Source organism: Mytilus trossulus, chromosome 3 (assembly GCF_036588685.1).
Source record: "Mytilus trossulus isolate FHL-02 chromosome 3, PNRI_Mtr1.1.1.hap1, whole genome shotgun sequence".
NCBI classification, from domain to species: Eukaryota; Metazoa; Mollusca; class Bivalvia; order Mytilida; family Mytilidae; genus Mytilus; species Mytilus trossulus.
The window spans coordinates 27756276-27769834 of NC_086375.1; the positions used below are offsets into that span (position 1 = coordinate 27756276).

Below are 13559 nucleotides of genomic sequence, written 5' to 3' on the forward strand. Positions count from 1 at the left end.
GCCAAATGCATGATATTTATCGGTAAAAAAAAGAAGATGTGGTATGATTGCAAATGAGACAGCTCTCCATAAGAGACCAACTTACTCATAAATTTAACAACTATAGGTCACTGTACAGCCTCCAACAATGAGTTAAACCCATACCCTATAGGCCTAACTATAGTCAGATATAAAAGGCCATTGAAATGACAAATGAAAACTTAAATCTAAGTGATAAAACCAATGGCCTTATTTATGTACAAAATAATAAATGAAAAACATATATGATATACAAGAACAAATTACAACCTCTGAATAACCTCATTTTCATGGTTCACTCACTGTGGTCAAAGTTAAGTTTTTGAGTTTTGGTCTTTTTATCTAATACTATATGCAACAGGTCTACTATATTTGGTGTATGAAATGATTGTATGGTGTACATGTCTAGGTGGCAGGTGTCATGTGACCTTGACCTCATTTTCATAGTTTATTGGTCAAAGTTAAGTTTTTTAGTTTTGGTCTTTTTATCTAATACTATATGCAATAAGTCATCTATATTTGGTGTATGGAAATATGTTATGATCTCTATATCAGTTGCTCAGGTTTTTATTGACCTTGACCTCATTTTCACAGTTCATTGCTCAGTATTAAGTTTTTGTGTTTTGGTCTTTTTTCTTAATCTATAAGCAATAGGTCAACTATATTTGATGTATGTAAGAATTGTTAACTGTAAATGTTTGCCTGGCATGGTTCACCTGACCTTTATCTCATTTTCATGGTTCATTGGTCAATTTTTAGTTTTCTTGTTTAATGTTAAGTCTATGTGACAATGTACATGGTGTAATAAGGCTTTATATTTAGAACTATCAACATCATGACATGATATATATGATTAGTAAAGAAGGCGAGACATTTCAGCGTGTCCTCACTTGTTTACTGAAAATGGACTTCTAGTTACCATTACATACAGTCTGCATTTAAAGTTTTTAAAAACATTTGTAAGATTCATAAATTTCCCTAGATTTTAACAGAACTTGGACTGAAGTTTCTAAGGGACAACATCGAAAGGTCAATGTAGGATAAACAACTTAATTCTCATAGTTTTTTCACTGACCCCCCCCCCCCCCCCCTCTTAACTTAATTTGGGGAAAATTGATTTACCAATTGGGATATATGTAAAAAATTGATTTTAGATATACAAAACTTGCAGAACTTTAACCCCACCCCAAACTATTTGATTTAAGTTTTTTTTCCTACATCGATCTTTCTGTCGTCCCTAACAATCAAAAGATAGTATTGAGAGGAAAATTTTTGTTATTTTTTTTCCTCATTTTTGTTGAGCCTACAATTAACAGCAAAAGTAGGTGAGACATTAGGTTCTGAGGAACCCCTACAATTTTTTTATTTGTAAGTAACCAGATGTGATGTACTATGATTTGCTGGTATTACACCTGATAGGCTAACTTATAAAGTACAAATAACTCAACTTTAGAATAAGTATCAACAATTTTTTCTTTCTGTTACTTTTCAGGCTCTGGGACAATTTAAACATAATAGCTATGCATAATTTAAATTCTATCCATACCTTTAAAGAGTCTTTGCAACAGAGGTTTGATAGAATCATGATATACATATTGTTAACTTTTCTGACGCCCATCATGGCATGTGAATAAATGTTGTGGGGCATATTAATTTACCCCTGTCCATCCATCTGTCTATTAGTACCTCTGTCCTTTCGTCTGTCCATCTGGATTTAGATACATAGTTTGTCTGGTATATCTGCTCATACAGTTTTGGAGGTACAACTTCAATATTTTGTAGGATGTTCATACACATACATTTTTTTTTGTATTTGAGGTGTGCATTGCTACAGGATTTTGATTACTTTTAAATATTCTGAAAATTACAGGTAGTAATGGACTTAATAGAGAGAGCATAAAGAGATCATAGTTTCTCCCCCTATCTCCTCCTACAGTTTTGGAGACAGCTTTAATATTTTGTTGGATGTTTAAAACATATTGGAGCAATGCATTTACCACAGGATCTTGATTTCTTTTTTTATATGCCAAAAATGACAGGTAGTTGGACTTGGACATTTTTTTGGTACAAGCTGCATATATAAAGAGTAACATTTTGTTGGATATTCAAAAACAAATGGAGTTGTACATGGCTTTTAAGTTTATATTTAGTATTTTGATTTTTCCCCAAACATTCTGAAAATGACAGGTAGTTGGACCTCGGCATATTTTTGGTACAAGCTGCATTAAGAGATCATGGTTTGTCCTCCTATCTCCTCCTACAGTTTGAGAGACACAGCTTTAATATTTTGTTGGATGTTCAAACACATAATGGAGGTGTGTGCAGGGCCATAGAATTTAGATTTTTTTTTCAAAAATTTTGATTATGGCAGGTAGCTTGACTTTTTTGTACTAGCTGCATTTAGAGATCATAGTTTATCTGGTTATCTTCTCCTACAACTTTATCATGATACATAGTGTTAAATTCATAATATCCTATGGTGAGCCCCGTGTCATATGGTATTTTGAACCCCATGGTATTTTGACCCCGGGTATTAGTACACCTTGCGATGTCATAATAAAATGCAGGAACTTAAATTTTCAACAAAATAGCTTGTTTCTTATCTAATGATTGTCAATAAACCCTAATTTTAAATTAATGCTATAAAAGGGGGTGTATTTGGTATTTTGACCCCGGGTTCACTTTTTAGGGGGTTCAAAATACCATATGACACCGGGCATCATTTGTGTTTTACAGACAGCATAACAATTTCAAGTTGTATGTGTTCGTCGAATCTTAAATATGTAGACTATACCCATGCATATTGCAGAGCAGTACAAGGGGAAAGAGGGGAGGGAGGGAGGAGCATGGTCCATATCTAATTTTTTTTTTAGTTTTGATATAAAAGGAAGAATTTCAGTAAGATATAGATCATAAATATAGTTTTGTCATTCAGTATTTATTTTGAGAAATATTGACAAAATTTATTAATTTGCTTACATTTGAAAAATCTTCCTCTTTCCTGTTTTCAGATATTTCTTGATAGAAATCTAAATTTTTCACTGTAGATAGTAATTTCTGTACATGAAATTTTGTCAGTATCTGTATATTATGATAACTATCATCTTTGTGATGTTCCAAATACAGTTACATCTGACAATTTTCCTGTTTCCTTTTTCGAGGGATTTATGATATTAAAATCTTTGTTTTTGCTTAAATATACTAATTTCTGGTCAAGAAAATTGTTAGTTTCCGTATTCTATCATGTATGTGATGTTTCAAATAGAGTTACTTATGACAGATTTTGTGGTTTCCTATTTTCTGTTTTACAGTGGGTTACAGTTATTGTTTTTAATAAAGATATTTTTATATTTTGCTATTACAAGAGCACCTAAAATTGACAATATAACTCCATTTAAAACATCACAAATCTGATTAAGGATCTGACAAAATTTCACAACCCCTAATAAGAATTTTGAGGCAAAATTCAGATTTTATCCAATATTCTTGTTTAGACTACTTTCTTTATGGTACATTTTGGTTTCATCTGCCTATCTGGTTTTAGACTTTCATATCTTTTGGCTTTGAGCATCTTTGAAGTTTACAAATTATAAATGAATTGTTGAGATATTTAAAAAGTGCTCATCTTTGTAAGAATCAGGCAATTCAGAAGAATTTCAAATCATGGCCGAAAAAAACACAACAGGAAAATGAACAAATGTTTGATTAAATCCCTCATTACAAATTTTAAACTAAAATCAATTCAAACTTCTTCAGTTGGATTTTGTTTGTTATGTTTTTACCATAGTCTTATTCTAAGCCTGATTGGTCTTGATTTTCAAAATGTGCCTCTGGTGCAATAAAAAGTGCACTGTTTTTTTTTTGTTACTAAGATTGCAACAGAGCATTATAATTTTAGTGATGTCAGTGTCAACTCATCATAAAGGACATTTACCATTTGCAACAAATATATATTGGTCATGAAACTAAAAATGATCTCAGTCAATATTTTGAGTTACTTAAAAATATATGTTGATGCATTTGTATCAGTTATGCATATTAAAGTTTTGGTTTAGGTAAGTTTTTATACAATTTTCTTTCTATATCTTACAATTGTTCTTATATATATTTTGCAAACAGATTTTAATGGATTACTCTGGAGGTGCAAGTCTCAACATACATATAACAGAATCACGTCCATTGTCAGTAGATATCATCAAGGCTTACACAGAGGAGATTTTGTATGGATTAGAATATTTACACAAAAAAGATGTGGTACATAAGTATCTAAGGGTGGGTTACTGCAGTTCAACAAATTATATTTAAAGTGTATGCTTTTTCAATTAATTATGATTTATGGGGGGATGGGATGGGGGGTTAATTATTGTCTATTTGACAGCAATCTAACAGCACAATAGACAACAAAAGCAATATTTTTATGTTTAACAAGTGATTTTTAGGTGGAACGCAATGTAGAAAGGGATAAATATAAGTTGCAAAACTTGTTTCCCAATCCACTATAAATAAATATGTTTAAATTAACCAATTAGTTTTTATCTGGATTAATAAATGATTAAATCATATTGATACAAAACATACATTTTAGATCATTTCAGAGGCAATATGAAATAGATTAATGCTGTATGTAACAAACAATGCTTGCTAATCCTGCAAAATAAAAGTTAAATCACAAAAATACTGAACTCTGAGGAAAATTCAATCGGAAAGTCCCTAATCACATGGCAAAATTAAATGACAAAACACATAAAACGAATGGACAACAACTGTCATATTCCTGACTTGGTACATGCATTTTTATATGTAGAGAATGGTGGATTGAACCTGGTTTTATAGTGCTAAACCTCTCACTTTTACAACAGTCTTATCAAATTCCGTTATATTTACAAAGATGCGTGAACAAAACAGACATAATAAATAAAATAGTAAAAAATTATGGATACAGCAAGCAAGCTCAAAGTATGCTATCAACTATCAGCTGATATACTCAGAAAGCATACCTTCTTCATACTTCTGCAATTGCAAGAAAAACATGATCTTGTGCAATACTTTAAATTTGTATCAGAATCAAACTGAGGAAATTAAAATGAAATTAATGCTTCAAAAAAACCCACACAGTGATTTTACAGCAATCCTATGTAAATAATTCTACTTGAAATAGATATGTGATAAGCTAGAAAACAGCACAGAGACTATCTCTGTAAATCAAATTTTATCCAGGAAACTAATTTAGTTTTAATGTCATCAAAATGAGTATATTTATATTATTTCCTGAAACTTGAGTTTCTGGTGAAAATTGGGTTATTGGGTTAGTAATCACTTCCATCTTGACAAAATTGAATTAAGAACATAAAGAAAGTTTTTATCTAAAAATTAATTATAAGTCAGATTGTTTTTAACAAACTCACTGTTTGATAAGAATTACTAGTTACATATCTGACAAATGCTGATGATAAAAGGAAGTGACCAAAACACATTTACATATGAACTTCTGCTGACCCAATATGATGATTGACCAATAAGAAAGAGGTAATCCAATCAAACACTGGTCATCAGTAAAATTTCTCTGCACATGAAACATGTTATGAATTTCAACAAATTTTTTGTTTAAAAAAGTAGGACAACTCTGACCCTTTGACCAGAATAGAGACATCATTAATTTACAGTGTGAATAGCTGGCTCTTTATTCAAGTCTTAGTAATAAACAATTAAAACAGAATTATCTACTTTGCTGTCTTAAATTATTTTTTATGCCCCATTTTTATGCCCCATTTTTATGCCCCATTTATGGGTATATTGTTTTCTGGTCTGGGCGTCAGTTTGTCTGTCTGTCTGTTCATCCGTTCGTCTGTCCCGCTTCAGGTTATAGTTTTTGGTCAAGGTAGTTTTTGATGAAGTTGAAGTCCAATCAACTTTAGTACACATGTTCCTTATGATATGATCTTTCCAAAATTAATGCCAAATTAGAGATTTTACCCCATGTTCATGGTCCACTGAACATAGAAAATGAAAGTGCAGATGGGGCATCCGTGTACTAGGGACACATTCTTGTTTAGGCTTAATTTTCAATTAGCAAATACAATTGGTTATATGACAGGTGTCAGCTAGATTTCTTGTGACTGGTAGAGTGTTTACTTTCAATTTTATGTAACTACCTAATTTTGTATGTATTAAAATAAATATTGCTTTTGTGAATATTTCTTCTCTCCATCACTGCATCAGTCTATGTTTTTCTTGATGTCATACAATATCTAGAAAAATCTTGATCGAATTTCAAGATAATTGAGTGAAAAATTGAGTTTGTGGAAGAAAAAATCCTCTGTAATCTGAAATGGCACCAATCATTATGTTGTAATTTTCTTTTACAATCATTCATATATTGCAGGCTTCCAGTATAGTTGTTGATAAGAATGGTAGAATTAGGATTGGAGATTATAGTATAGATAAGAGGTATGTATTTTATCTGATAGCAGATATTTGTAATTCAGACATTGTTTCATGATTAAAATAGGGTATGGTTATTACTTGATATAAATAAGAAGATGTTGTATGAGAGCCAATGAGAAAACTCTGTATCCAAGTCAAAATGTATAAAAAATTAACAATTATAAGTCAATAGTACAGCCTTCAACACAGTGCATTGGTTCACACTGAACAGCAAGCACTGAACAGCAAGCCCCAAAATAACTAGTGTACAACAATTCAAACAGGAAAATTTACACTGATTTGTTATCAAAAATGACCAATAGGGCTCTGCTTACCTGAAACTCCGAAAAATGTGTGAAGCACATGTTAATTTCTCTAAAGCTATAATTATATAATACAAAATTCTGATTTTAAAATTTATTGAGAAAAATTATAAAATGAACTTAAATAAAAGTGTATATTGTGTACTAATTTCTTTTAAGTAGTTGTTAGTAGTAATGTGCAATTACCGCAGTTATGAACCTGAAACCACAAAGTTGAAGTATACACAACAAAAGTAGTTGCAAATTTTCCACTTTATCCATTTCTGTTTTTCAGGCTGTCTGATCTATATTATGCTGTGGAGTCCTCCCGACCTGGTGTCCATTTTTCAGGAGATAGAGAACTGATACCAGTTAGGGGAGGAAAGAAAGGAGATGTTTACCAATTGGTGAGGATCTTAATTTTGAAGGTGGACAATTTTTCTCATTTCAGATTCCAGAAATTAAAAGATTTTTTTTTCAACTTTTTTTTTTGGGGGGGTGGGGGGGGGGGGGGGGTGAATTAGCAACAGCAAAGTGTATTGCACAAAAGCCAAAAAAATGATATAATTCAAATCATATAACCAACTTGAAGTTCTTTGGCTAAAGTTATTCAGTGTCAAAAATTTGATTACAAACCAAATTCAGACCTGTATCAAGCGTGCATATTGTGTCCATTTTGGGCCAAACTTTTCTGGGTTTGACATCTACAGTCATATCCAGCTGCAATCAGCCAAGCAATTTATTTTATTTATACTTGAATTAATAGATGAAAACATAAATTATTGTATATGGCATGTTTATATGGCCTTTTATTTTGTACTTTGTAGCTCAATTATATTTGTAAAATACCCCCTAATAATAAAAAGTTCAAAAAACAAAAAAAAACAAAAAAACCAAACCAAACCAAACACATAACCAAACCAACAACCAAGAAAAATCCCAGAAAACAGAAAATGGAAAATAGACAAATTGAATTCCAAACACAAAGAGCTATTTATGCATGTTGAGTGTCCTTCTACTTAGGTTAAATAATGAAGGTATGGAGATGAAAGAAAAAGTCTTCAAACTGAATTCAAAGTCACGTTTTTGAAAGAAGAAAATAAATTAAAAAAAAAGATAAATTGTTAAAGCCTTTCATCATTCACTATCTTGTTCTTTTTCCAGGGTTTGATCCTGTTATCTGTAGCTATTGGATTGGATGCTGATCCAGACAAGCCAGAAATACCACAAAATTTCCCTCCTGTGTTTCAAGACTTCTTAACAAAGTATGATTAGTGTTGCATGACTTATATTCATTAATCTGACTTTGATATGAGATTTAAAAAAGAAAATTATCTCAGTAAAAGACAAGGTGCACTCAAAGATTATTCAGACTATGTAAATTATATTTTTTTACTTTTAAAATATCTTAATGTATTTGTTTACCTTAACTATTGTATATGTATTTATAGTGTATGTTTCTCTGTAAACTTGTATTTAGTTTTTGGAGAATAAAGTATCTATCTATCTATCTAGTAGGTTACTGTGGATTCATTTATTTTCGTGGGTACCAATTTTCGTGGAATAAGATAACTGTACATGTGCATGTATTTAATTTCACAGTTTTGCTGAATTCTGCATTCAAGCCTATGGAAAAGTTTTAATTCAATGAACATTTCATTTCACGGTTTACTTGGACCCACGAAATCCAGGAAAAATTGGTTTTCATGAACATTAATGAATCCACAGTATAATGTTTCCCCCTTATTTCAAGATTTCTCAACTGTATAATTTGTATGAAAATGAGAGGTGGAAGATAACCTGAAAAGGATATTCAAACTCATTAGTAGAAATAAGGACTGAACATGTATGATGTGGCAAAATAAAATGGAAAATGGAAATGAGAAATTTGTGAAAGAGAACGACCAATATAGGGGAGAAAACAGCCCAAGGCCACCAATGGGTCTTCAACACATTGAGAAAATCCTGCACCTGAAGGGTCGGTTCAGCTGGTACCTTAAAAAAAAGGTGCAATAGTTCAGCTAACATGTTATACTCTTGTAGGACTTATATTAAGTTATATGAATAATTTCGGTTTTTGCCCTTTCACTAATTAATAAAATATTAGGTTGAGAAGAAATCAAGTATGCATAAGTGTAAAACTGTCTGGTACTGAAATGTAAAATGATATCATTATCATAAATCATGACATTTGCAACAGTATAAAATTTATTATATTTGAACTTTTAAAATTATTTTAGATGTTTGATGAAAGATGAGAGACATCGCTGGTCAGTCGTTATTATTATGTACATTTCCCCAATGGCAAGGGAGATTACCTCCAAATTTTATTATTGTCAAATCTTATCCTATTCTGGAGCTTTAAAAAAAATAAAAATTATCTGATGAAGTTTGACGCAGGAACAGGACATATGATGTCATACTGATATGTGCAAAAGACTTGACCAATGAGTCACAAACTCTCTATTCAACATTGATAGAATGTTTGCCATTTAAGAGAAATAGGTTGACCTATAATGGTTTACCTTTATTAATTGTTACTTGGATGGAGAGTTGTCTCATTGACACTTATACCACATCTTCCTATATCTACAATGTTTTAACAACTTGTGAGAATTGGATAATGCTTGATATCAACTCTTGTCTTTTCATTTGAATAGTAATAATAAACTCACCTAAGATTCTGATTGTTTATAATTATTTTGAATTAAATAGTTGTTTTAAAAAAGTAGTATCAAATTCTCAATCATTACATAACCTAAAAATCCCAAGTAAATACTTCAACAAGAAAATTACCAGGGAGGTCAAATTACTGTCTCGTCTCAATCATGAAAACGTTGTCAGGTAACTACATTGTATTTACATACTTTTTTTTTATAAACTTAAGTTACTGAGAAGCCATTTATTTTTGTGAGGACTAATTTCTTTGATACATGTATTTGAATTTGTAATTTGTTGATATTTAAATTTGTGGTGCCCCTGAAATCATGAAATCCAGGAAAATTGGTATCCATAGATGAATTCACAGTACATTGAAGAAAATACAAAACAAGAACAAAACTTTGGATGGATGTTAACTGAATAGAGATAAAATTGTTTTAAAAATTATCTGCAATGACCTGAAATATATGAAAATGTAATGCAAATTCTGCAGTTAATAAAAATAGCATAAGTGTAAAACTGTCTGGTACTGAAATGTAAAATGATATCATTATCATAAATCATGACATTTGCAACAGTATAAAATTTATTATATTTGAACTTTTAAAATTATTTTAGATGTTTGATGAAAGATGAGAGACATCGCTGGTCAGTCTATCAATTATTGGACCATAGTTTTATCAAAGAAGAATTACCACACACCATTCATTACGCTCCTCACAAACCAGCTGCTACAGAAGAAAACGAGAAAAGTATGTTGTGTATTTGTTATATAAAAAAGAAGATGTGGTATGATTGACATTGAGACAACTCTCCAAGACCAAAATGACACAGAAATTAACAACTATAGGTCACCGTACCACCTTCAACAATGTGCAAAGCCCAAACCGCATATTCAGCTTTAAAAGGCCCTGTAATGAGTATAGTTTAGTTGTACAATGAGGAGATAACATTAAAGCTTGGACAGCATCAATTGGTGATTTGATGGTCACAAATGAAGTTTACTGGAGACGACTTAGTAATTGGGTATTTGCAACCATCAAATTACAAATTGATGCTGTCTGAGCTTAAAATACAATATTATTATCTCTATTCTTATGAAACTGATTGAAAACAAAATCTAAATATACTTTAAAACCTGTAATATGTTGTCTGTGCTTTTGAAATATGTTTTCATAGCATCAATTATGAATTGATGCCTTGAAAATTTTTGATGTAATCAAATCAAAATGAACATTACAAGCCATGTTGCATGTTTCCTTTGGACCTTTTCAAGGATAATAAATATTTGAGAAATAAGTTATGTCTTAGTTTAATATTTTTGTTTTAAACTCATGTGGCCCAACATCTTTTCATTATTATTATGTACATTTCCCCAATGGCAAGGGAGATTACCTCCAAATTTTATTATTGTCAAATCTTATCCTATTCTGGAGCTTTAAAAAAAATAAAAATTATCTGATGAAGTTTGACGCAGGAACAGGACATATGATGTCATACTGATATGTGCAAAAGACTTGACCAATGAGTCACAAACTCTCTATTCAACATTGATAGAATGTTTGCCATTTAAGAGAAATAGGTTGACCTATAATGGTTTACTTTTATTAATTGTTACTTGGATGGAGAGTTGTCTCATTGACACTTATACCACATCTTCCTATATCTACAATGTTTTAACAACTTGTGAGAATTGGATAATGCTTGATATCAACTCTTGTCTTTTCATTTGAATAGTAATAATAAACTCACCTAAGATTCTGATTGTTTATAATTATTTTGAATTAAATAGTTGTTTTAAAAAAGTAGTATCAAATTCTCAATCATTACATAACCTAAAAATCCCAAATTCAAAAAAAGGAAAGATAACAGTATTTTTCTATTTATAGAACAAGATGTAAACAAAGACAATGATTCAGAAGATGATGACTTAGCAGATTTACCCTTCATCACAGCCTTGGAGGCCAGTGGACAGTCCCGTCTAACTAATGAATTTGAAGTCCTTAGGTCCCTAGGGAAAGGAGGATTTGGTGATGTCATTGAGGTAATTACATCCAGAACTAGCATTGTCATGTGACCTTGACTCCATTTTCTTGCTTAATTGAGCAGGTTTTAGATAAACTTATCATAGATTCCAGGATAAAATTTTTGTATAAATGCCCGACTCAGGTTTCATCTACAAAAGACTCATCAGTGATGCTTGATTCAAAGAAATTAAAAGGCCAAATAAGGGGAGGCTTACTGCTGTCAGACCAGTGTCAATCTGTCCTGTAGTCTGTCTGTCTGTTTTCTGTTGGTCTTTCCTGTATCAGTCACTTTCATGAATTTGTTCAAGGAAATTTTTCATTAAGTTTTGGGTACAACAACTATAAATTTAGCACACATGTTCATTATATGATGTGAACTTGAAACACCAAATAAGGATTTTAACCAAGATTTTGTGATTTGTTCATTTTTGCATGAAATCTGGTGTCTAATCATCTCATGGTTCATTATTCCTTTTTGAAATTCAGGTTTTTTTGTATGACAGTTTGATGCATTCAGTACTAAAACTGGTCATTGTGATTATCAATAAGTTTGTCATTTTAAAATCTAAAGCATTCTGGGTAAAATAATAATAGATTTTCACCAAATTTTATGATTGGCTAACAACATCTTAAACAATGTTTATTCAACCAATGGCATATCATTATTAATATTGTAATCACTGTTCAAACATTGAAAATATCCCTTAGGTTCTTAGTGGTTCTTAAAAATAAAAGTACCTTTTACAAAATAGTTAAATTGCTGAAAATATAACACTGCATAAGCCAAAAACCTGTCTTAAATGAACTCATTAATCAGAACTTTAAGCTGATCACCTGTCTAATCCAAACTAAATCATCAGTCCATGACAAGTTAGGTTTGACGGGTTTCACAACATCCAGATAACAAAAAAGACATCTTTGTATGTATATTCAGGTATCAAGATTTTATTGCCATTGTAAACACACATTTTCTTCTTTTTTACAGGTTAGGAATAAACTAGATAGAAGAAAGTATGCTATTAAAAGAATACCATTGAATCCTAAAAGTAAATACTTCAACAAGAAAATTACCAGGGAGGTCAAATTACTGTCTCGTCTCAATCATGAAAACGTTGTCAGGTAACTACATTGTATTTACATACTTTTTTTTTATAAACTTAAGTTACTGAGAAGCCATTTATTTTTGTGAGGACTAATTTCTTTGATACATGTATTTGAATTTGTAATTTGTTGATATTTAAATTTGTGGTGCCCCTGAAATCATGAAATCCAGGAAAATTGGTATCCATAGATGAATTCACAGTACATTGAAGAAAATACAAAACAAGAACAAAACTTTGGATGGATGTTAACTGAATAGAGATAAAATTGTTTTAAAAATTATCTGCAATGACCTGAAATATATGAAAATGTAATGCAAATTCTGCAGTTAATAAAAATATAAAACTGAAGAGTCATTTGAACTTGCAGTAAAGTGCGTTCTTTGCACCATGTTGAAGATCTTGATGAGACTTTTAGATGAAGAACAGTAATAAAAGAGTTTTTCCTTTAATTTTAGTTTCCTCTGGGAATTTACATCATGAATTACTAAACGATATCAGTTCTTTTAGATTTTTCAACTACCACTTATTTTATACGACAGGTATTATAATTCGTGGATCGAGACTAGTGAGGATCCAGCGCTCAGTGACTCGTCAACATCTTGCTCCACAACCACAGGCACAGGTACCACTGGAAAAACTCAAACGACCAGCGATAGCAGTTCCTTAATGAAGAATAGTCTGAATTTTACGGATGACATTGAGAAGTTTGCTCCACAAGCTCGAGATGTGTCCGTAGAGTGGAGTATGTCCTATAATACGACAGGAATACAGAAAATACACAATGATTCGTCAGATTCAGAAGATGAAGCTGAAGTATTTGGAACATCTTTCTTGTAAGAATCTTTATATTCAATTAAATGTTAATTTATTTTTAAATAAATATAAAAAAGAAGATGTGGTATGATTGCCAATGAGACAACTATCCACAAAAGACCAAAAAGACACAATCATTAACAACTAAAGGTCACCGTACGGCTTTCAACAATGAGCAAAGCCCATACCGCATAGTCCGATAAGACAATGTA

General features: G+C 31.2%; 1 protein-coding gene across 1 annotated transcript in view; it reads left to right on the plus strand.

Moving 5' to 3' along the window:
- The window catches only part of LOC134711161 (eIF-2-alpha kinase GCN2-like), an 84145-nt gene that overhangs the window by 33160 nt on the left and 37426 nt on the right, over positions 1-13559 (plus strand). Inside the window, exons 7-14 of the mRNA XM_063571607.1 lie at positions 4138-4290; positions 6401-6465; positions 7039-7150; positions 7908-8008; positions 10023-10156; positions 11294-11448; positions 12417-12550; positions 13074-13367. Coding sequence (XP_063427677.1) covers positions 4138-4290; positions 6401-6465; positions 7039-7150; positions 7908-8008; positions 10023-10156; positions 11294-11448; positions 12417-12550; positions 13074-13367 — 1148 coding nt within the window. The remainder of the gene's footprint in view (positions 1-4137; positions 4291-6400; positions 6466-7038; positions 7151-7907; positions 8009-10022; positions 10157-11293; positions 11449-12416; positions 12551-13073; positions 13368-13559) is intronic.